General features: G+C 36.1%; 1 protein-coding gene across 3 annotated transcripts in view; it reads left to right on the top strand.

The window, feature by feature from the left end:
• PPP2R2B (protein phosphatase 2 regulatory subunit Bbeta) overlaps positions 1 to 24,012 on the top strand; it is a 457,959-nt gene that overhangs the window by 90,191 nt on the left and 343,756 nt on the right. The window contains exon 1 of one of the 3 annotated variants that reach the window (XM_074291741.1): positions 17,671 to 17,786. The exons of the other annotated variants lie outside the window; for them this stretch is intronic. Coding sequence (XP_074147842.1) covers positions 17,729 to 17,786 — 58 coding nt within the window. The 5' untranslated portion in view covers positions 17,671 to 17,728. Of the gene's footprint in view, positions 1 to 17,670; positions 17,787 to 24,012 lie in introns of those variants that run through there. 3 annotated transcript variants of the gene reach the window in all.

The raw sequence follows: 24,012 nt of genomic DNA, 5'->3' as shown, positions 1-24,012 counted from the left end.
ATATTTCTTTTGCAATTTGTTTTTAAAGCTTTTCTGAAATGTAAGACTCAAGCTATGGGTGAGTTTTCTGATATAGGCTACCTAGTAAGTAGGCTAATGAGATTTCTTCATTTTAGCTTTAATTGAGGGAGGTGTGACCTCACTTTACCTGGCTAGTGAAGCCTCTTCATCACATGTTAGTGTGTTCTTCCTCTTGTGAATAAGGAAAAGCAAGCATACACTCATTTTAAATGGAAAGAAACTATCTTAGTCTCATACACAATTACATGTTCTATGAGTAACTGAATCCATTTACTTTGATAAACTTGGGCATTTCAGCCAATTGTGGAATTGGGGGGCAGTGTGATATCACAGACTTAAGGGCAAAGGTAGAGTCAAATATGTATCTATTTACATATACACACACACATATTCATACACATAAAATCTAATCCTGATTCAACCTAAAAATAAGGGATTTGGATAAGATGACTTCTAAGGCCATTTCTTTTTCTATGTCTATTACTCCAAGAACAGTAATGAATTTCTGTGATTCTCTCTTAGTTTCTCCTAATTGTCTTTCCCATTCCACCAGAAACAGTATGATATACTAAAAAGAATTCTGTCATCAAAAGACTAAGTTCAGATCCCAATTTCACCACTTACTAGCTGGAGATCTCTCTAGATTTCAATTTCTCCATCAATAAAATTAGGTCATTTGTCTATTCATTAGATGATATCTTCAAGCTCCAAATTATTCATAATTCTGTTACCACGGTGCTGAGCATCTATTAATTGCCATAGCAATATGTCTTTGGTGTAACTGGAAACCATACAAGTGACTGATCATTTCAGAGAAGTTATTTATACAATCATCTTTTTCCAGATGATTAGATGTAGTATCTAAGCATCAAGGAAAGGGGGAGATATTCATCCAAAGGAATAGGAAGAATGAGAGTTGGTCCTGTACTCATTCCTAGGAAAACCTATCTAATTTTTTAGTTCTTGTTAAAGAACAAACAAGAAAGGGAGACGATTTTTGTCTACAATGTCCTAATAGAAGGTGATTGCAATATTTTGAGGGTTATGTTCTGATTCACTTTAGGTTAAGTATGACACATTTACTCAATCTGGACCTATAGCTATATCCCAAAGACCAGATGTTTTATTTTTAAAATGATACTATTTTTGGCCTATCCTGTTTGGGAAAGGGCCAATACCTCCAAGTCATTTGGCAACAGACATGGTGTGTAAATTATAAGAGGACGGTTTCCAGGCAAGAGAAGAATAATCTCCACCTGGGGCCCAACAGATAGGATCCAAATTTGGAGAAAAGCAAGTATGAGTCAAAAAGCCAGACCAGAGCGATAGTAAGATGACTGCAAAGCACTGACATCTGAAGGGATAAAAATAATTATTGATCTCTAGAAAAACTGATTGCAAAAAATATATATATATAATAAAAAATTAAAAATAAAAAAAAAGAAAAACTGATTGCTGGAATGGGGTAGGTGTCATTATAAAATCAGGAGGCCAAGATACAGGGAATACCAAGGAATTGACCATTTTTTATTATTCAAACTACTCCCCATCTACCTTTTAATTACAGTTGTTTTCATTCTCTCCCTGTCCTGGCATATTAGCATCCACAGGGTCAACTAAATTCTCTTTTAGCTCAACCACCCACTGCTGTTGTTTTTCAGTTATTTTCAGTCATGTCCAACTGTTCATCACCCCAAGGACCACTCATCATGGTATATCCCTGTCAAAGAAGGCCTGGTGTTCTAGGAGCAAAGCAGAATTGAAGTAGCTAAAAAGAAATGCAAAATGGGCAAATTTGTAGAATCCATCCAAATAATTACATGGACTACTTACACCTAACCTTGGTAGAATGAGCTCATATTAGTCTGATCAGCTACCGTCAGACCACTTGACTCTAACATAGTAATATCATTTTGGTTCTTCAAGAACAAAAGGCAACAACCACTGGAGAGATTTGCCATGTCCTTCTCCAGCTCATTTTACAGAAGACAAAACATGAGTACAGGGTCAAGTGACTTGCTCAAGATCATAGAGCTAGTAAGTATCAGAGGCTGGATTTGAACTCAGGTTTTCCTAACTCCAGGCCTGATTCTCTATCCACTGCACCATCTAACTGTCCAGTCAAGCATAGACTAGAATACTTTGCTGAACAGATACATTTAGAAAAATGCTCCCTCTGAAACAAGAGATAGCACACCCTTCCAGTAAATCAAGGCTTTTTATCTTTTCAGCCAGCTTTCTTATATTCCTCTACAGAGATTGGATTTCTCAGAACTGAATTCATGATCAGTAAATGGGAAATGGTGATATTTTCCTTGTCTTTGAGCAGTTAGTACACTTCTGCTATTTACTAGGGCCCAGCACACCATGCTAGAGAACTGCTTATCTGGTCATCAGACTATTCAAGCTATAGTGTGAAGGAATGATGATGACTTGACTTTTTGTGATCTCAGTAATTTCATCTTTAAAATGAGGGGAAATAATGCATACCTTATCTATTTACCTGACAATCAAATAACATGATATCTGTAAAAATGCTTTGTCTAAAAATGCAAAGCCTACATGAACCATAAAGGGAGAATGCACGTAATTCTGAAATCTGCATAGTTTTCCTTCTTCCCATTCTATTGTAAAGTCACTGAAAGCAGAGCCTTTTACGGCATTTCCCTAAGCTTAGCACAGTACCCGGCATATACATAAGTAGGCACTTAGTTGACTGACTGCCTGATTTTTGTAACCTCAGCACTGCACAGAGGAATTTGTACAAAGTAGGGACTTAATAAATTATCCTTGAAACAAATTTAAATAAATTCAAGAATAAAGACCTGTTTTCTAAACCACAATTTAAAATATAGAAATAACATGTGCTTCAACCAAGTTGTTACCTTAAAAGAAAAACCAAAAGGCTGGCAAGATTATATTTGCCTGGAGTATTTCGAATCTAATCAAGAGGGCTTTAAAATGAAAAGGAAGAGGGAGGGAGAAAACTGTCTATGTATATCCAGTGGCCTAGATAACAGTAACTACAGTGTAGGAGGGAGAGTCATAATAGAAATACACAGAAATTTCGCAGAAGACAAGATACATAAAAAACATCGAGCAATAATCCTGATTTCAGATGAGTAAATGTTCAAAGTATAGGTGACAAGCAAGGAGAACTACAGAGCTTAACACAAGGAGACACATTTTATCTTAGAAAGGTCATTTGATGGTGGTTTGAAACTCATGACTGGAGTTTGATTCTGGAAGGGTATACCTTCAAGAGCCAGATTAATAAAAAGGTTAGGGGAAGGATGTGTAGGACATCACCATATATTCAAAAGTAGATAGGCAAAGCAGGGAAGAGAACATTGAATGAAAGTCAATGGTAGTAAGAATAGAAACAATACTGATATAAGTATGGGACTCTTAAGACTTCTCAATTTTTTTTTGTTTTTGGACCCCTTTTCACTCTTAAAATTATTAAAGACCATTCCCCAATATAATTTTATTTATTTGGACTATAGCCATTGATATTTACCATATTAGACATTGAAACGCCTTAGTATTATTACAAAAATGGCGTTTACATCTTCCTAAGTATTTCTGCTTGCTCTTGTGATATATAACATTTATGCCAATATCTTGAATAAAGGCAAAGATGGCACAAAGCTGGAAAGGAGAGTGAATTCATTGCATAATAGTCAGGAGTAAAAGAAAAAACATTTAAAAGCCAACAGTGACCACCTTAATGGGCTATAACATTGAACTAAATCTAGTGTAGTGAAATTCTAAAGAGTGAATGTGAATTCTTCCATACAGATTCAAAAATGTCATTTTCAAAAATACCAGATGGGAGAGGTTTGATAAGATACCAGTTCATCTAAAAAGGATCCGAGGATTTTAGCGGACCGCAAACTCAACATAAATGCACAGCATAATTTGGCAGCTATAACTAAGTGCAAAAATAAACAATACATTTTAGGTAGCATACAGAGACATATGGTTGAGGACTGAGAGGTGATTTTCCTGCTTCACTTTGCAATAGTATGATGTGTTTAGTTCTAAGTACCACAGTTTAGAAAGTACATTGACAAGCCTGAGAGTGCCCAGAAGAGGATGACCAGGATAAAGAAGGGTCTTGAAGTCCTGCCTTATGAGACCATTTTGAAGGAACTAGGGATGTTTATTTTGGAAACATAGGAGACTCAGCAAGGGCATGATACTTGTGTTCAAATATTCAAAGGGCTGTCATATAGAAGAGGAAGAAGGCTTGTACTTTGGAATGATACATGGGAGTTGGGGGAAAAAAAAGGCAAACTTTAACTTAATGACAGGAAAAGCCAAAGGTTTTATTAGATTATCCAAATAATTAGATCTATCCAAAAGTGAGAAAGAGACCTGAAAGCAAAAACTGGATGACACCTTGTCAGGCATTTTATTTTGAGGAGAGAATTCACATTCAGATATAGTCTGGATGGCCTCCCTCTAAAATCCCTTCCAATACCATGATGTTGTGGAGTTGAATCTCTAGCAACAATGCCTAAGAAACTCTTTCTGAAGACCCTGAAAATGGTCCTCTCCAGTTTAGAATATCACAAACAAATGAATCATATAATCCGTCATATTGCTAGAATGACACTTTATAGTTTGCTTAGTCCTTTAACCTTGTTAAAAAATAATTCTAAAAAGGAGCTGAAAGGAAAATTAAGTCCCAGATGTTTTGACTTCTTTTCAATTCTGAAGGTCAACTATATACCAGTGAATCAGAATTCAATGTGAACTGACATTCTCACCTATTTTTCTTTTTTAATTTGACAAGTGAAGGGATGATTCACAATCTATTCTCTAGCTACCTTCTAGACTGAAACACTGTTTCCTACCTTTTATTCAAGTAAACCATTTTCCAAATGCAGATAGTTCTGTTTTGGAGGAAGAGGTGGCTCGTCTTACAAATACCAACTCCTATTATTGTCTCCCTAATCCCATCTCTACCAGGAGTTTGTCCCTTCAATTATTCTCCTTTTCCTCCTTCTCTTCTTTCTTCCCTCGCTCCCTCCCTCCCTCTCTCTCTTTCTCTCTCTCTGTATCTCTCTGTTTCTATCCCTTTCTGTCTTTCTCTCTCCTCTCCTCTTCTCTCCTCTCCTCTCTTCTCCTCTCCTCTCCTCTTCTCTTCTCTTCTCTTCTCTTCTCTTCTCTTCTCTTTCTTCTCTTCTCTTCTCTTCTCTTCTCTTCTCTTCTCTTCTCTTCTCTTCTCTTCTCTTCTCTTCTCTTCTCTTCTCTTCTCTTCTCTTCTCTTCTCTCTCTCTCTCTCTCTCTCTCTCTCTCTCTCTCTCTCTCTCTCTCTCTTTCTGTCTCTGCATACCTATCTCTTTTTCTGTCTTTCTCTCTCTGTCTCTGACCCTCCTCCCACTTCTCTGTCTCTCTCTCTCTTCCCCTTCCTTTCCCTGTAATGGTAAGCAATTCAATATAGGTTACACACGTATAATCATGCAAAACATTTTTTCTTATTAGTCATGTTGTGAATTTTCTTTCCTATTTCTGTTGAGTATGTCACTATTTTTCCATTTTTACATTTTATGACTTAACATCATCATCCTTCTCTCTCACCCTTCATATTCAGCAAATTGCCAGGATTTGCCAATTCTATCTCTACAATATAGCTCACATTTGGCCCTTTCTATCCACTTACTTATAGATCACCCTAACACCGTTTTTCATTGCCTTTTAGTTGGACCATGGCAATCATCTTCTAATTGGTCTCCCAATATTCAGTTTCTCTCCTTTCTAATTCATCATCCGTCTAGCTACCAAGTGTGGATTTTTCCTAAAGCAGAGTCTAACTGTGTCACATACTTGCTCAAGAAACTTCACTGGCTCTTTCTTTCCTCTAGGATAAAAATATAAAGTCACATTTGTCATTTAAAGTCCTTCATAATTTGGTTCCAGTTTGCCTTTCCAGGCTTATTGTGTATTGTGTATTGCTTTTTAGCCAAGTTGGTCTATTTGCTGTTTCTCATATACAATATTCTAGCTTCCATCTTCTTTTTCCATTTCTTTACCCAAGCCATACCCCATATATTCTCATTACCTCATACAATCCCTAGCTCCCTTCAGAAATCACTTCAAAGACCTCCCACTCCTCTGTCTCCTCTGTTGTTAGTGCCCTTCTCCCTATTCCTAGAATTTCTTTCATGTGTATTTTGTATATTATTTTCTACATACATGTTTCCCCCTATAGCACATAAGCTCCTTCAGGGAAGAGACAGTTTTCTTTTGGTCTTTATATTCACTTTGCATAGAATAGTTTCTAGAGCTTGTTATTCAGTTATTTCAATAGTATCTGACTCTTGTAAACCCATTTGGACTTTTCTTGACAGAGATACTGGAGTGGTTTGTCATTTCCTTTTCCAGCTCATTTTATAGATGAGGAAACCGAGACAGAGTTAAGTGAGTTGCTTGGTGTCACACAACTAATAAATATCTGAAGCCAGATGAACTTAGGAAGATGAGTCTTCCTGATCACAAGTCCAAAGCTCTATCAACCTAGCTGCCCTCCTTGGAAAATAGTAAGTGCCTAATAAATGCTTGTTGAATGAATAAATGCTAATTGAACAATGGCTATATAGTTATATTTTATGGAATACATGGTTTAATCAATAGAAGCACTTCCACAATTTTTCATTCTGTGCTGTTCTTACTTATACTTTTTTTCAAATCTACCCAATTCTCTGCTTGCCTTTCTCTTTTTTAAATGTCTTGGTGATACCAAGATAGCTTCCAGGCTGTCCATCTGTTGTCTTTCATCCTTGCCAAGAGGCCTCTGTACCCTAAAATAAATTCTTTCCACTTGTGGGAGGAGAGGCATACTAATACAATTTTGGCATGTTGGCAGAGCTGTGAATTGTCCAACCATTTGGGAAATCAATTTGGAATTACCCAAGAAAAATCTCTCAGTTGTTCATCCCCTTTGATCCAGAGGTCCTACTACTTGTTATATGTAACAAATCAGGTCGGTGATAGGAAGGTTCTTTAATATCATAAAGTAGCCATAATTACAGTAAGGTAGCAAAAAAAAAAAAAAAAAAAAAAAGGAATCAAATTGACATCCATTGATAGTGAAATCCTGGGACAAATTGTGGAGTGTAAACACAACTGTATCCTGCCTACTTTGTATTGTTGCAGTACAAACTTTGTTTACAAAAGGTCAAAGAACCATAGACTTAGAGGTCTAAGGATCTTTAGTAGTCATAACAGCACTGAACAGGTCAGTTGGGCAGCACTTCTCTTTTTTTCCCTTTCTCCCTTTCTTTTTTCCTTTCTTTCTTTCTTCCTCCATTCCTTCTTCCCTCCTTCCCTTCTTCCCTTCTTTCCCTCCCTTTCTCCACCCTTCCTTCCTTCATCCTTACCTCTTTTTTTTTTACTTCCTTTCTCCCTTCCTTCCTTTTCTCCCCCTCCCTCATTCCCAACATATGAGTGGGAGGATAGCCAAGTGGTACAGTAAAGAAAGCACTGGGTTTAGAGGCGAAGATGAATTCAAATGTGACCTCAGACACTTACTAGCTGTGTGATCCTGGTCACTTAGCTAACTCACTCAAAGTCACTTTTTGATTTAGTTTCCTCATTTGTAAAATGGGATAACAGAAGTACCTATCTCCCAGAATTGTCATGAGGATCAAATGAGATAATTAAGTGCTTAGCGTAGTACCTGACACATAGTTGGCATTATATAAATATTATTGTTATAGAAGGGGCAAAAACTAAAATGGTAAATGTTAGCAGGGCTATGGGAAAACAGGAATACTGGTGCACTGTTGTTAAAGCTGTAAAATATGCCCTTTTTGGGAAATTATTTAGAATTATATTAGAAAACTTGCTAAATTGTTTATACCTTTTTGACTCAGACAGCCTTAGTAATTGTATACCTCAAGGAAGTAAAAAAATGTAGCAGAAAAAGTCTATTTATGCAAAAATAAAATAAAATTTATCATCTTTTTTATAAATTAGCAAAGAACTAAAAGAAAAGTAAATGTAATAATTGGGGAATATAAAACAAATAGTAGTGTATCAATTACAGGAACTTTATTTTGCCATAAGATTTGACAAATACTATACAAAAATTTCAGATAAACGGAAAGACTTGGAAGAAAAAAATATAGATCAAACTATGCATGAGCAGAACAATGTAGGCAGGGACTACAACATCATAAAGGAAAGAAACATTGAAATAATTTAGAACTCTGATTGATGAATAATTAGATGGAACTTTGGATGAATAAGGGTTAAACAGTCTCCCACCTCTGTCTTGCTGATGCTCAAAGAGGTTGGATGCCTCTGATTTTAGGTTCTTCCAGTGTTGAGGATGATTCAGAAGAAATGAGCACACACAAAGTGGGAACCAGGTCACTTAAATTATAATGTAAGCTCTACTATTCACTCTCAGTGAAATCTTGGACCAGTCACTTAATATCTTTGGATCTCAGTTTCTTCATCTAAAATGAACGGATTCAGTTGGGGAGTCACTAAAATATGTTGGCCATCATTTTCTAGAGCAATTTCCATAACCTGGACTTGAACTGGATCTGGTTCACTTCATAGAGACAGAGGTGGAGTGAACCAGGGAAAAGCCCTGCCATCCTTTCTCTGACTGCAAATTCATTCATTTGTTCATTCAACTAACATTTGAATGTACTCTTCTGTGTAAGACTCTGAGATGGGAATTGTCCAGATAGTTTAGTTTTGATTTTTAAATTCTTTTTTTTTCCAGAGAAATAATTGGTGTGGCTCCTTGGCTTTAGTAAGAAGTAAGAGACCAGTCCTAATTGGTATAGTTCTCCATTAGAGTTCTAGTCCTTCTCTCTAGGAGACAAAACCATATACTTCCAGCAGAGACTTGTGTATTCTGTACTCCATCCTTTTGGACATTGTAAAATAAAATTTAAAACTTTTTTTGAGTTGTTTTATTTTTTTATTAATTTTTATAATTATAACATTTTTGACAGTACATATGCATAGGTAATTTTTTTTTACAACATTATCCCTTGTACTCCCTTCTGTTCCGAATTTTTCCCCTCCTTCCCTCCACCCCCTCCCCTAGATAGCAGGCATTCCCATACATATTAAATATCTTATAATAAATCCTAGGTACAATATATATGTGCAGAACTGAAATTTTTTTTTTGTTGTTGCAAAGGAAGAATTGTATTTGGAAGGTAAAAATAATCTGGGAAGAAAAACAAACAAACAAACAAACAAAAAATACTCACAGTTTACACTCATTTCCCAGTGTTCCTTTTCTGGGTGTAGATGATTCTGTCCATCACTGACCAATTGGAATTGAATTAGATCTTCTCTATGTTGAAGATATCCACTTCCATCAGCATACATCCTCGTACAGTATCATTGTTGAAGTGTATAATGATCTCCTAGTTCTGCTCGTTTCACTCAGCATCATTTGATGTCTCTCCAAACCTCTGTATTCCTCCTGTTGGTCATTTCTTACAGAACAATAATATTCCATAACCTTCATATACCCTAATTTACCCAACCATTCTCCAATTGATGGACATCCATTCATTTTCCAGTTTCTAGTCACTACAAAAAGGACTGCCACAAACATAAAATTTAAAACTTGAGAAATAAAAAAAGATGGTGGACTATAGGGGTAAGCTAAGACATACGTTATCAGATATGGCTAGTATGTTTACTTATTTTGCTTAAATGTACATCTTATTATAAGAAATGGTTCTTATATTTGGAGGGGGGTAGAAAAATGACAGCAATATTAAAGAAAGAGCATTAATCATTTTTATAATAGAATTCATAACAGAAATGGGGAAGTAGAGTGGCAAATTTTAATAGAAAAGAATACTCTTAAATTACAGACAAATGCCAATTTTGAATCTTAGACCAGTTTTTTCCTGATATCACAATCTTCTAAGGCCACCTGTCCTATCTGTCCAGTTTTTGGACTCAGGGAATTCAAACTATTGCTAATATTATTATTAACAAACTCTAATTACGCAGGCCAGTCTGCTACATAAAATCATCTTATGCATTCAGAAGCAAAACCTAAATAATTTTTAGATTACTTTTCATACTATTCCCTACTAATTAGATTCTGAGGAGTCAATTGTCATCTCATCCACTCCTTTCATTTCATAGAACAGGAAACCAAGTCTCAGAAATACTAAATAGAAGTAATGAGGCAAAATTGGGATAGCAGCATGTCTCTGAGTAGCTCAAATTTTGCTTTTCCTTTGTTAATTTTGGTTAGTGAGTTAACTCTGTTGAATATATGGGGCTGTAAAGGGTTGCTTTATTCTTTTAGCCTAGTGATCTAGGAAGGTGAGAAACTCTGCTGATAGATGATCATTGTTTAGAAACTATTACCTGCACAACACTTTGTAAATGGATGACCTGAAACAATATTCATTTTATTTCTTTTACTATCAATGTATCTTCTAAGGAAAGGATTAGTTTTCCAGAGAATTGATAAATAGAAGTATGTATAGAATGATTTTACATTTTATACATACACACACACACATTTGTATTAAGTGGTAGCCATGTCTAAGGTGAGGGGGAGAAAAGGGAAAAAAAGAGAAAAAAGGAACTTTAAATCTATATGATATCCTTATTAACAATTTAAAAGGAATAGCAAGTTGTACACAATAGATTTGTAGTTTCATGTGTAATCATCTTTTTTTATTATGCTATGTTATGGATATGCTTGTTTTAGTCCATAAACTACAAATTAAACAAATAATATTAAATAAAAAAAGATATATCACTTTGGCAGGTAAGTGAACGATAGATTGAAGAAAGCAAAGACTTAAACAAAGAAATCAGTTAGGAGGCAATTGTAATAATCCAGGCAAAAGGTGATGAAGACTTAAATTACGGTGGAAGCCTTGGAGAGTAAGGAGCAGATGTATGATGTAAAAGTAAGATTGATAAGACATGGCATGTGTGGGGAGAGAGTGAAGTCATCTTCTACTTTAAGATTGTGAACCCAGGTACTTGGGTTAATTCCCCTGGAAGAAATAGAGCAGTTTGGAAGATTAATGAGTTTGTGAGGAATGACAATAATTCTGTTTTGGATATGTTGGGTTTGAGATACTGATAAGATATCCAGTTAAAATGTCCACTAAGTAATAATTAATGCAGGATTGGAGCTCAGGAGAAAAACTAGAGAATGAAAAATAGATTTAGCCAGCATCTAAAGGGGATGATAATTGAACACAGAAAAGCTAATGAGATAACCAAGGGGGAAAAAGTATCGACAGAAAGAGTACATCTTGAAGTACATGTATGGTCAGAGGCAGTATATGAATGGAGAGACTGTGAAAGAGCAGTCAGACTGATAGAAAGTGAACCAAGAGATTGCAATATAATGAAAACTCAAAGAACAGAGAATATCCAGGAACAGATGGCCAACAGTGTCAAAGGTGGCAAGGATATAAAAGAGTATGAGTGCTAAAAAACAAAACAAAACTTTGCCTTTGGCAGTTAAGAGATAGCTCTGGAACACTGGAAAGGGCAGGTTAAGTAGACTGATCAAGTCAAAAGTCAAATTGTAAAAGATTTCTAAGAAAGAGGGGAAAAAATGGAGACAATGAGAATAGATACCTTTTTCTAAGAATTAGAGTAAGGGAGAAGAGCTCCAAGACAAAGGGAGAATAGGGTTAAATGAGAGTATTTCAATTATAGGGAAAGCCTAAGCCTATATGTAAACATCTGTTGGGAGTGATAGAAGGTAACTTGAAGAGATAAGTGAAGGACAAACTGCCTGAAAAGATGAGAAGGTAGCAAAGGCCTTTATCATCTTAGCTTGAATTTAAGAAGTCTGGGAGGGGAGGAGACGGTAGAGAGAAATTGGGAAGGTCTAGAGTTCAGAGTACAACTTGGGGAAAAATCCCTTGGCAACAAAAGGTGAGGATGTGAATACCAGAGGTAAGGAGGCAGGCAATAGCAAAGACCATTGAAAAGTTGGGAGAGGGAAGGAAGGGCACATAATAAGGCCATAAATATAGAACAAATTTAGAGTCACATGAGCTGGGTTCAGAATCCAGATCCATCACCTTGACCTCAGGAGAATTTCACTTAACTTCTCCCAGCCTGTTTCCTCCTCTGTAAAATAAGGACAATGATTTGCAAGACTCATTTCAGATCAAAAAAGCTAGAATTCTAAATCACATCTTCTTCACAATTGTCCTTAGGAACCCAAGTGCAAACATGACCAACTTGCAGTCTCCAGTTATAAAATTTAGACTTTGAGCTTGGTGTTCCAACTACTAAGAGGTCATGAGTGAAGTGGAGGCTCCTTGCTGTTTGAGAAAATATTTGCTTTGGCCTCCAATTTCTCCTTTAGGAGTAACCAGGTTTTATAAATTTTGTTTTAATACTGCACTGGTGCTAAACCTTCTCGGGCTACACATTGCATACTTTGAGACTCCTACTTTCCCCCAAGCTCCCCCTAATCTCTTCTTGGGTTTCAGAAAGATCAGACCTTCCTCTTATACTGCAGGGATCTTAGGTTTTCTTTGCCTCACAATGAGCCACGTGCTCCTGCTCTACTAGCTTCATTTCTCTTTTATCTGGATTCTTAGTAATCCTCCTCAAGTGGAAATTTCTGAAAAAAATAAAGTGGTCATTAATAGCTTCACAAGCATAGCTGTAATAGTTTTTTTTTCCACTTTTGTTTTTCTTCAGATACAGAATCAGCAATCCAAATGGCTTAATTGATGAAGGGATAAAAAGGAAAATCTTAAAGCTCAAAGCAACCAGAATAATGGAATGCCCTTTGATTTACATAGAAATGACAAAGAGGCTGGTCTGACCTGCTTGATGATAGAGAAAAAATTCTGGTTCCCCTAGGAGCACATGCGAACTGGTTTTGTGCAAAAGTATTTAATCAAATAGCTGTTTGGGCACGCACCCAGCATCCTCCTCAAGGATCTAATATGAGAATCAAAAATCATAAGAAATAACTTTACAGGAAAACAATTCACCCAACTGGAAATACCGAAGAGTGTTTCTTAATCCCTTTTTACTTAAAGTCTTGGCCCTTGAACTGAAGGATATTAAATCATATAAATTTCCAAAAGAACAACAAAAAAAGAGTTGTGACTTTCTGGTGGAAAGAACTGGCTCTAGAAACAACATACAATAGAAATCCCCACAAGGGTATCTTTAGTGTGTTTAATGCTGTCATAGGTAGGGCAGTACTGTTTGATACTTTGCCCAGGTGTAATCTTACTTCTTCCTTTATAACCATTCCAACTATAATATCAGTCTTGAATTTCCCCTTCCCTTCACTCTGAATCCTAGGGTTTGGCTAGATTCTTTCTTAAGGTCCAAGTCTTAAACCCAAATCACTGATTTTTATTGATAAACCACCAATAGGTCCCAAGCCAAGCCCCATTTGGTTATTGTTTGGGTCCTGATTGACTCAGATTGAATGTAAATAGCAATCTTTTTTGCTTTGACCAGAAAGCCTGAGGATCTTTCTCCTTCTAGATTTATTTTTTTATTTAGGTTTTTTGTTTTTATTTTTTTTTTGGCTAGGTGAAAGAGGAGATGCTCCCTAGCTTTACTTACTGAATGGGTGCAGCCTCAATCAGACGAGAGCTGTTGAAGACTTTAGCTTAAAAACACCAATTGTCCTGATCTATATCTTACTACTGGATCCAGATGGCTCTGGAGGGGAAACTGAGGCAGGTGACCTCACTTAAATGCTTCATGAATGACAGTCTTTTCCACAGCTGAAACAGTAGATTCATGTCCTTTGTCTGTACTATTATATGTTGTAGTGTAGTGCAGCCCTCCTTCACTTAAATCCATTTCCCTTGCATGTCATGGCCTCACCTCCTAAATGTCATAGTGCTTTTCGAGAAACAACAATCATTCTCATAGCACAGAATTTTTTCACCTCCTTTTATTTTTCCATAGAAGAGAAATGCTTTTGCTGTTGGTTAGTTATTTTTTTCCAAGTCAAACATTACTTGGGATGCCAATATATAGATCATCCTCCCCATCACCGCCACACTTTACTGCTCTATGACTTGCTTATTATTGACCTGGAATGTGGTAAATATGCTGCTCTGCCCTTTGTTCCTTTGACCCAGTCCTTCCAAATTCTATGTAGATTTATTTTTTATTTTTCTTTCCTTTTTTGAGGGTGAGTATGAGGGGAAGTCTAGAGCTATGATTTTGTTTCATTGGGGAGAGAAACTGCTATTTTGGAATCTTTAAACACAGAACTCATCTTTAATCATAATCTTTAGAAATTTCCAGGAAGACTGAGAGATTAAATAAATTGTGTTAGGTCACACAGGCAATATGTGTCATAAGCAGAATTTGAACCCAAATCTCCTCAGCTTTGAAAGATTGGCCCTCTACTATATCAAGCTGCTTCTCGATTTGCACCTTCAAATTTAAGGTGGAAAACAGAGGCATAGAATGATTTGTCATAAAATAGGGAGCAACTTGAATTCAAGAACTCTAATCCTTTGAGATATTATGAAACAGTATAATAGCGTACACTAGTTTAAACAGCTCTATTGAATTTATGGGCTTAGTCCAAGAATCACTCAAATCAGGTTGTTTGAACTGACCAGTCATTGACTGAGCCAACCAGTCAGCCAACTCAAAACAACTAAACCATTGTGCTTATGGACAAAGTAAGAAAAAATGCATGTGAATAGATGCTGGAATAGGGTCTTTGAAACTTTCACATGGACCCCCCCCCCCAGATGAATGCTCAGGAAAATACAATTCCAAGCTGGGCCACGAAGTAGAGCAAGCTACTCCACACAAGGAGTTTGGTCCCCTGTCTTCACAGAAACCAACTAAGGGTATATAATAGTATATAACATACTACACTACAACATATAATAGTACAGACAAAGGGCATGAATCTACTGTTTCAGCTGTGGCAAAGATTGTCATTCATGAAGCAAGTTTCTTATTTATAGCCAATTTTCAATTATGGGGATTCAGTCAGGGAATACGAAAAGCAGGGACCATTAAAATCTATCAATAAATTCCAGAGTAGTCCAGAACCAACCTTTTCTCCCATTCTTATCGTTATTAGTCATTTCACTTTGTGACTCCCTTTGGGGCTATCTTGACAAAAATACTGGGGCAGTTTGCTCTTTCCTTCTCCAGCTCATTTTACAGATGAGGAAACTGAGAGTTAAGTGACTTGTTCAGGATCACACAGTTTTTAATATGTGAGGTGAGATTTGAATTCAGGAAGATGAGTCTTCCTGACTCCAGGCCTGATGCTCTATCCACTGCTGGTGGGTAGAAAAAGGGAACTGAATTTTATCTTCCAGGGATCAAAGATCTGGAAGGGACTTTGAAGTCTATCTAATCCAGCCCCTTCATTTTACAGTTCAGGACCCTGAGGCTTAGGGAGATTAAGTGATTTGTCCACTGGGAGTAATCAGCAGGAGAAGCTGGAATTGAACCCCTCCCACCCCACCCCACCCCCAGTTATATTATTTTCCTACTATACCACATACCTTGATGATTTTTACTTGCCCTGAGACAGATAGTACTGATGTATTATGAGCTAGATCAAAAGGTCAAAAACACAAAAAGAAATTAGGGTCTCCATAATTCTCATACACTAGGCTTTAGCTTTTGAATAATTTAATTGACTCTGCAGGTGAATTCTAAGGTCCCATCAGCCTAACTGAGCTCAGTGTGTTGAGGTATTGTCTTTCTACTATGGAAGGAAGGGAAAATTGCCCTTTTAGTGAACTGTGATTGGTGGAGGGCTGATGTTCTCTGGAGATTCTCTGGGAGGCCTGTTCTAATGAAACATTCAGCTAAAGAATATAGCCTCTATGCTTGTAAGAAACTCAGTGAAGCAGGGGGAGCCTTCTTACCTTTGCTTTTCATCTCAGGGCAAAAGAACAAAAACCAAATCGCACCCATATCCTAAACCTTTAAGAAAACAAAGCAAAACAAAACAGTTTCATCATGCTGGCATTAGCCCAATGGATTACTACAGAATGCTCTAGCTTGGATTTCAACGATATCACTTTCTTTCCTTTTCAACTCCCATGACTGAGGAGGTTCTTTCCTCCCCTTGCACCCCCACCTCCTCTCACCTTCCTCAACCATTGTAGCTGATATAAAAGAGGAAAGAATTCTCAGACCAACTTGTCAAGGTCAGATGATTGTCAGTGAGAGAGGAGGGTTTACATTATTTTATGTAGTGTCAGGAGAACACTCTATCCTTAACTCGAATCATAAAAACAAAGACTTACCAGAGCTAGAAGAGGCTTAAAAAGTCGTCTTGTCCTTCACTTTCTTTTTATAATAGAGAAACTGACTTCCCTAAAATTATACAGATCATGGAAGAGCTAGAGCTAAAATCCATGTTTTAATAACATAAAATCTGATTCTGTGCAGCAGTTAGCTAGATGAAAGAGTGCATAGAGCACCAGCCCTGCAATCAGGAGGACCTGAGTTCAAATGTGACCCAGACAATAGCTATGTAACCCTGAGCATGTCATTTAGCTCCAATTGTCTCACAAAAGGAAAAAAAAATCTAATTCTATATTAACGTGCATTGTAGTGGATGAAAGTGGCTTAATACTACAGCTACCTACAAGAACCAAAAGCTTTGTACTTTAAAAGCAGCTTTTCCCTTAAGAGTGGTGATAGTTACACAGAAGATGAAGATCTCAATCTTGTAATGGGATAAGATTAAGATAATGTACACATTAAAAGTTCTAGAACAACATAGCAGCAATAACTGAACTCCAACAAATTATCAAGAGCATCTAAAACTGGAAACATATGATGGAAACTTTGCATGGTCCTATATTTTCTATCTAACATCCATCTAATCTAGTGCAGTCTTGGATTCATCAAGCCAATCAAGTAAATCCTTTGATTATATTCTCCTAACATTTTCCCCTTCCTTGCATTTTATTCCTCCTACACTTATTATTCATATTCACTGTGACCTCCAATCCTTCAGTACTTCACTAGGCCATCACCCCTGCAAGACACCTCTCAGATCCATGTCTGTCTCTGTCAAAACATTCCCTGGCAAAGTGAAAGTGAATGCTAGATCAGTCCTCAAATGAAAGACTAAAAAGTTTCTTAGTTAAATCCTAATTGTGAGTTTTATACTTCCAATACTTCAAAAATCTCAAGGATTTTAAGTGTCTAGTGAGGTTAAAAAATTTTTTTTTTATTTCCCTTTCTTTTGGAAGCAGCCTTTCCCTACTTTTCTCCTTCCCTTTTAGAGATCATTTGCAAAGCAGATTCATGGTAATTAAAATAACCTACTCCAGCTGCCTTAGAATAAGACAGGAAACAGAAAGGCAAACAAGTTGATGGCTAGGCTGTCCCTTCAAACCCCAAAAATCAGTGGGAGATGCTAACAGAAGCAGGAAGTCAGCCACTGGGGAAGAGAAGGAGGGTTCACCAAAAACCAATAAGGAGATGAAAACATTATTTTGAATAGTACAAGAAGGAAGCAAACCTATAATTTACTTCTATCCTTTACCCCAGGGAGCCTTTTTTATTTTTTTGTGAGAGCAGCAGGTGTAAGATATGGGTGATAAATGAAGAACTTAAATGGAGACACTCTGGCCTGGAATTTTTTTTTTCTTTGAGGTATAAATACAGAAACAACAGACTAATCTGTTCATAGGGGCCAACTTCCATGGAGCAGATGACAAATTCCATATGATGGATAATGGAAGAACTGTGGAAGCTGGAGAAGCTGCTGAGTTACAGGAAATGGAGTAAAGCAGGTGGGTTTTGTGAGATAAGAACACCTCCTGAAGGCAGAGGCTAAGAGTTGAGAGTAGTGAGAAGCAATGATAAGTGAGCTCCTAGAAGAAAATGTAGTAGAGGCAAAAGAGCTTCAGAAAGAAGCACTGACCTTGACCCTTCCTAGAACAGCTCAGCAGTGTCACAGAGGGTAAGTCATACAGACCCTGAATCCTCTGATTCTCTGTGTATATTTTTCCCTCTATCACCTTTTGAACAAAAACTTTTTAAATATATTGAGCTATGTATGTGTTTATAAGAGAGTTGGTGGTCACCGTTGGGGGAAACTGCCAAATACTGATATTTCTAAATGCTATGTGTGGAGACAATAAGTCAAGATACTGAACAGATTCCCAAATTTCACTAAGAACTTTCATATTTCTGGTGTCAGGAGGGAATCACTGACAAGAATGACAAATGCTTAAAGGAAAATAAAGGGAACTTCTCAACAAAGACAATGTTTTTCATTAAGACACAAATGTGTGTTGTGAATTACTCAACAGGGATTATTATAATTTATAAAAAGGGTTAAAGATGAACTGAGACCATTTAGCCAGATAATACTGGAGTAGCAGGGACCAACTGGGAAAAGGTCAAAGGAGTTCAGATTAAAAATTTTTTTTGAAGAGAGCAAGAAATGCCCTGCCCCATTCCACAAAAAAAGGAGGCAAAGGAGGAGGAGGAGGAGGAGGAATCCGGGATACAATGGTATTGAATGAAAGAGCACAGGTGTTTAAGGAAACAGTAGGTGTTAAATCTGAAAGCAAGGGCTCTAGCAAAGTTGATAAGTTATAAGATTTCTTGGAGCAGAGTATAAGAGGACTCTGGTGAAATATTTTAGGGGCAGAACTATTCAACAACCAAGTGTAGGAGATAAAAAATATACAAGAACAAGATGTTTTTATATAACAATGAAAAATTACCTGGAATAAAAAGAGAAAAAAACAAAATTAGAGATTTTTTGCTATATTTTTTACTACCAAAAAAAAAAAGTTACCTCTCACTCTGTATTGAACTGATAGAAACTTATAAGAGAGTCATTTTCAAATAGAAAATATTAAGTAAAAACAAATAAGCTTCTTATGAAAAGGGAACCAACCACCTCCCTCCCTGCCGCAAAGTAATAATAGCTGCCTGGAGAACTATTCAAAATTTCAGAGAAATTTAAGTCAAAACAATGGAAATTGTATTGTTGTTCAGTCATGTTTCAGTTGTATCCAACTCTGGGTGATCCCATTTGGGGTTTTCTTGGCAAAGATACTGGAGTGGTTTGTCATTTGCTTTTCCAGCTCACTTTACAAATGAGTAAACTGAAGCAAACAGGATTAAGTGACTTGCCTAGGATCACACAATTAAGTAGGAATCTGACATTAGATTTGAACTTGGGTCTTATATGACTCCAGGCCTAGCACTCTGGGCACTAAGCCACCTAGCTGCCCAATCAGCTAAACTTGAGTCCAAAGCACAACAGTCTGGGTGACTTGGACATGTCACTGGGCCTTCCTTGACCCCATTTTCATCATCTGTATGGGGAGGAGATTGGACCAAATGACTTTTGAGGTGCCTTCCAGCCTGCATCCACCATCTTGTATGATCCTACAATCTGAAGACGTTACCTTAATTTTATTATTGACAAGAAAAAAATCTATTCCAAAATATCTCTAAGAGTATTATTCATAATAGATGAATAGACATAACTAACACATTCAGTAATGAGGAATGATAAAGCAAGTGGTGTTGTATGGATAGAGTATCATTGAACCACAAGAAACAGCAAATAATTAAAAGATGTTTAGTAAGCATCAACTATATGCCAGGTACTGTGTAGAGTAAAAAGAATAATGTAATTTTAATATCCCTTATAGGGCTACTTACCTATATTTCAATCTAACTACTTCTCAGAGTTCTAGGAGTAACCCTGAGGGTCTGGATTGAGCCTAACATCATTGTTCATGAGCTCCCAAAAGGATGTCTTCCATTGATTAACCAGCCAGACTTAATTAACTTTTAGAATCAGATATTTACTAAAGCAATTTACTCAGAACAGATGCTATAAAATATTCCCCACAAACTGGGAACATTTTCTCCCCTTGTGTCACAAAGCTTTGGGAGAGAATGAGCTTAAACTTAGAGATCGGGTGTGTCAAAGGGGTGACTGGGTTCTGTTAGATGGAATCTTTTTCTCCTTCATGAAGTCTTTTTGAGATCCCCTTGGAGGTAGCTCTGTGCTGGGCTTGGAATTTAAGTGACTTTATAGAGGTTATAGCACTTCTTTTTGCCCTGAACAGGTCACTCCCACTGAAATTGCTTTTCCTCAGTGTGTCTAGCTTTTCCTAAGACCCTGCTGTTTCTAGGCCAATGGGGGAATCTGAGAAGTTCAACCTTTAGATATTCACAAGGTTATCCTGTCTTGGTCATTGAGGGTAGGCAAGGAGAGAATGTGACAAACTTCTTCTGCCTTACCACCCCCAGTCCTTGTCCTTTTCTGACACAGGTAGAAGGGTCAGCTTCCCAAAGTACTCCAAGAATTGGCTAACTTTTCTGTTCAAATTTTTCTCTAATTGACTTAGGCCTAGAATTCCAAATCTTTGAAACAGTACCAACATATTTTAGTAAATATCCTCTGCTTTTATTGAATAACTCAAGTATTTTACTCCTCCCAGTCTGATTAAAGATTATTCGCAACTAATTCACACTTTGATTGACTTGGTTGAGACATCTTTCTGTGTATCTGAGGTTGGGGATATTGAACTTGGATAATGAAATATGGGAAGCATGATATGTGATATATAAAGAAGAAAGAATCAGATCCACAATATATAACTAGGTTTCAGCTATGTAGTATTGATATTAAAAAAATTTAAATCTGGGTAAATAAACAGAAGAAGAGGAAAAAAATTAAATTAGGGACATGGAAGCAAACAAAACTTTTTTTTAGCATTTTATTTTTCCCCAATTATATGTAAAAGCAATTTTTAAAATTCATTTTAAAAATTGAGTTCCAATTAAAATTTTTTAAAAAATTGAGTTCCAAATTCTCTCCTTCCTCTGATACCCCCCATTTCCATATTGAGAAAAGAAGCAAATCTGATATGTTACACACCAAGCAGAACATTTTTTAAATTTACTTTTTAAAAATAGCTTGTTATTTTCAAATTATATGCAAATATAGTTTTCAACATTCACTCTTGCAAAACCTTGACTTCCAAATTTTTTTCCTCCCTTCCCTCCACTCCCCTCTTCTAGACAGCAAGCAATGTTGAACATGTGCAATTTTTCTAAAATCAGATCAAAAAGAAAAAAAAAAAGCAAGCAAACAATAAAAAGGTGAAAATACTATGTTGTAATCCATACTCATTCCCCATAGCCTTCTTTCTGGATGTAGATAGCTCTCTCCATCACAAAGAACATTTTAGAAACTATCTTAAAGTGATTATATATACACATATTTATATATACATGTATATATATATAAATTAAAGCAAACAAAGGAAGGTGTTTTTCTTTCTCCCTTTTCAATCCTTTCAGTTTCTCTGGAGCTTCTCTGTGGTGTGAAGGATCCTCAGACTCATGTCTGATTTGTGACACATGTGGATTGATTCACATGAGACACCTCAGGTTATATTGTACTCTTTCCTGGGGGTTGTTGGCATTGCAGTCTACAGTTTCCTACTTTTGCTGACTGTTATTTTGCAAGAATAGTTGTCCTTGATTCTCAGCTAGTTAACATTTTAATCAATTATTTATTTATCATTTTTTTTTATCAATGACTTCAATGAAGACACAGATAGAATGCTTATGAAATTTGTAATGAGACAAAGCCAGGAAGGACCTTACAAATTGGTTGGAAGAGTCAGGATTTAGAAAAATCTCAATAAACTGCAATATTGGGTGAATCAATGAAATGTTCTAAAGCACAGGTAGCCCTACCAAATAAATAGATAATACAGAGTGAAGAGGGATAGTTAATACACTGCACGACAAAGTCAAGATTCAAAAAGATTTTGACAAGCTAGAAAATTAGCCTGGATTGAGGAAAAGATGAAACTTAATAGAGATAAATATAAAGTGTGACATATGGGTTCAAAAAATCATCTATGCAATTAAAAGGAGGGAGACTAGACAGCAGTCTAAAAATGATCTTGGCTTCTTTATAGCCAATAGCAATGTGATATAAATGCAAAAACAAAAACAAAACAAACAAGGCAATCTTGGCCTAGACTTCTACAAATTAAGAGGTGACAGTCCTGAAGTATTTGACCCTTGCCAGATAGTCTTATGCTCAGTTCGGCTTATCACATTTTTAGAGATGATTGATAAGCCAGAGAATGTCCAGAAGAGGGTAATTAGGATGCTGTAGAATCTCAAGGGTTCATTCTAAGGAAGGATTAGTTGAAGGAATTAGGAATGATGCTTAGACTTGGAAGATTCAATGGATATGTTAACTAAAGGCAATCATTTAGAAAGGAATGGACTACACTGGAAATCAGAATTGAAGTAATGTATAGAAGTTTCAAAGAAGCAAATTTAGGTTTGATGTAAAAACAAATTCGAAGGTCATCCAGCTAATGCAATTGAGAAGACAAAGATTCTGGTTCTGGTTCCTCCACTTACTGGTTATGTTTGCCTTGAGAAAATTATTTAATCTCATTAAATTGACTTTGGTAAAATGGGAATGGGGGAAATATTACCTATTTAGTCTGCCTCTTGAAATTGTATGTTCATTTATTCTTATGTATGTTCATGTATTATTTATATACTGTCTTGCACATAGTAGGAACTTAATATTTATTGAATGAATGGATTAGTGAATAAAGAGATTAAAGTGATTTTTTTTTTCTTTTCTGATTATACAGTAAAATGAATTGTAGGTTGATTCATGATTTAGTTGGGGCTATTAGATTCTTCTCCCTGAGGCCTCTGATAATCTGTTTAACTGAACAGTCATTTGTCTTATTTGCAGACTACTTAGCAGATGGATTTGTGATTTGGTAATTACCACATGGATGTTAAAAAGACATGATATTTTTTATTAATTAACACTTCTCAGGGTTTGTTTTTCAAAATAGTATAGACTAGATAATCTACAAATATTAAAGACACACAAATATTAGTATTTTAGCCTTATCATTTGAAAGTCCTCCCTTCTCCAGTTAATAGTAGTACTTTCATAATGAACTATACTTAGTCTTAAATGATATAATTCATGAGAATTTTAATTTATACATTTAAGTTTTAATTTAACTACAGAAAGTGAATAATGGAAGATAAGACAATAAAATGCCTTCTGGGATTCTGGGTCTTTTGCTTGTTCATTTGTTCATTTTCCCTGTGGAGCAATATGCAAAGCCAGTGGCAAACAAACAATGAATGGCCTCTAACCTGTGTTTTTTTTTTGTTTTTGTTTTTTTTTTTTTGGTGCATACTGACTGGGTCTAAAGGGGTATAGTCATTGCTGAACTCTACCCAGAGCAATATTGCAATGAAAAGGGGTTCTTTCTAGTGGCAGTCACAACTATATTAGATTTTATTACTTTATTTTAAGTATAAATAATTGTATTTTAAGTGGGGTGCATATACTATAGATTCACAAGCATACTCTGACACTGTTATGATAACGAATTTCTCAATAGGTGCTGAGAGTCATGAAATTGTGCATTGGAAAAGCAGAAAATCTGATGGCGTTAAAATAATAGTCCTATCCATAAGTTCTTCAGCACTGAAATCAGGCTAAGTTGGTTATCATTGGCTCTGTTGTTTAAGCATTCTCAGCAAATTTCCTTCCAATGTTAACTCTGTCCCTGAGTACTTCTTGAGTAATAATTATAATAGCTAACATCTATATATACCTTTAAATTTTGCAATGCATTTTATATGTATTATCTCATTTGATCATCAATACAACACTGTAAGGTACATGCTATTACCATCCCCATTTTATACATAGGAAACTGAGGCTTTGAAAGATTAAGGGTCATGAAGCTAATAAATGTCTGAAGCAAGATTCAAAAGAAAGCTAATACTACATATTGTAATGCCTCATCACCTTAAACAACCAAATCAGATAGTTTCCTGGCCATCGCTAATAATCTACCTTAGTTATTTTTAGCACAATACAGTTTCTTTTCAATATTATTTGGGTTTATTTTATATCCACAACTTTACTGAAGTTGCTCATTATTTCAGTAAAGTTGCAGAATGTGAAAT

Source organism: Sminthopsis crassicaudata, chromosome 2, assembly GCF_048593235.1.
Source record: "Sminthopsis crassicaudata isolate SCR6 chromosome 2, ASM4859323v1, whole genome shotgun sequence".
Lineage (NCBI taxonomy): Eukaryota > Metazoa > Chordata > Mammalia > Dasyuromorphia > Dasyuridae > Sminthopsis > Sminthopsis crassicaudata.
The sequence above is the reverse complement of the archived record's forward strand: the minus strand, read 5'-3'. Positions and strand labels throughout refer to the sequence as shown.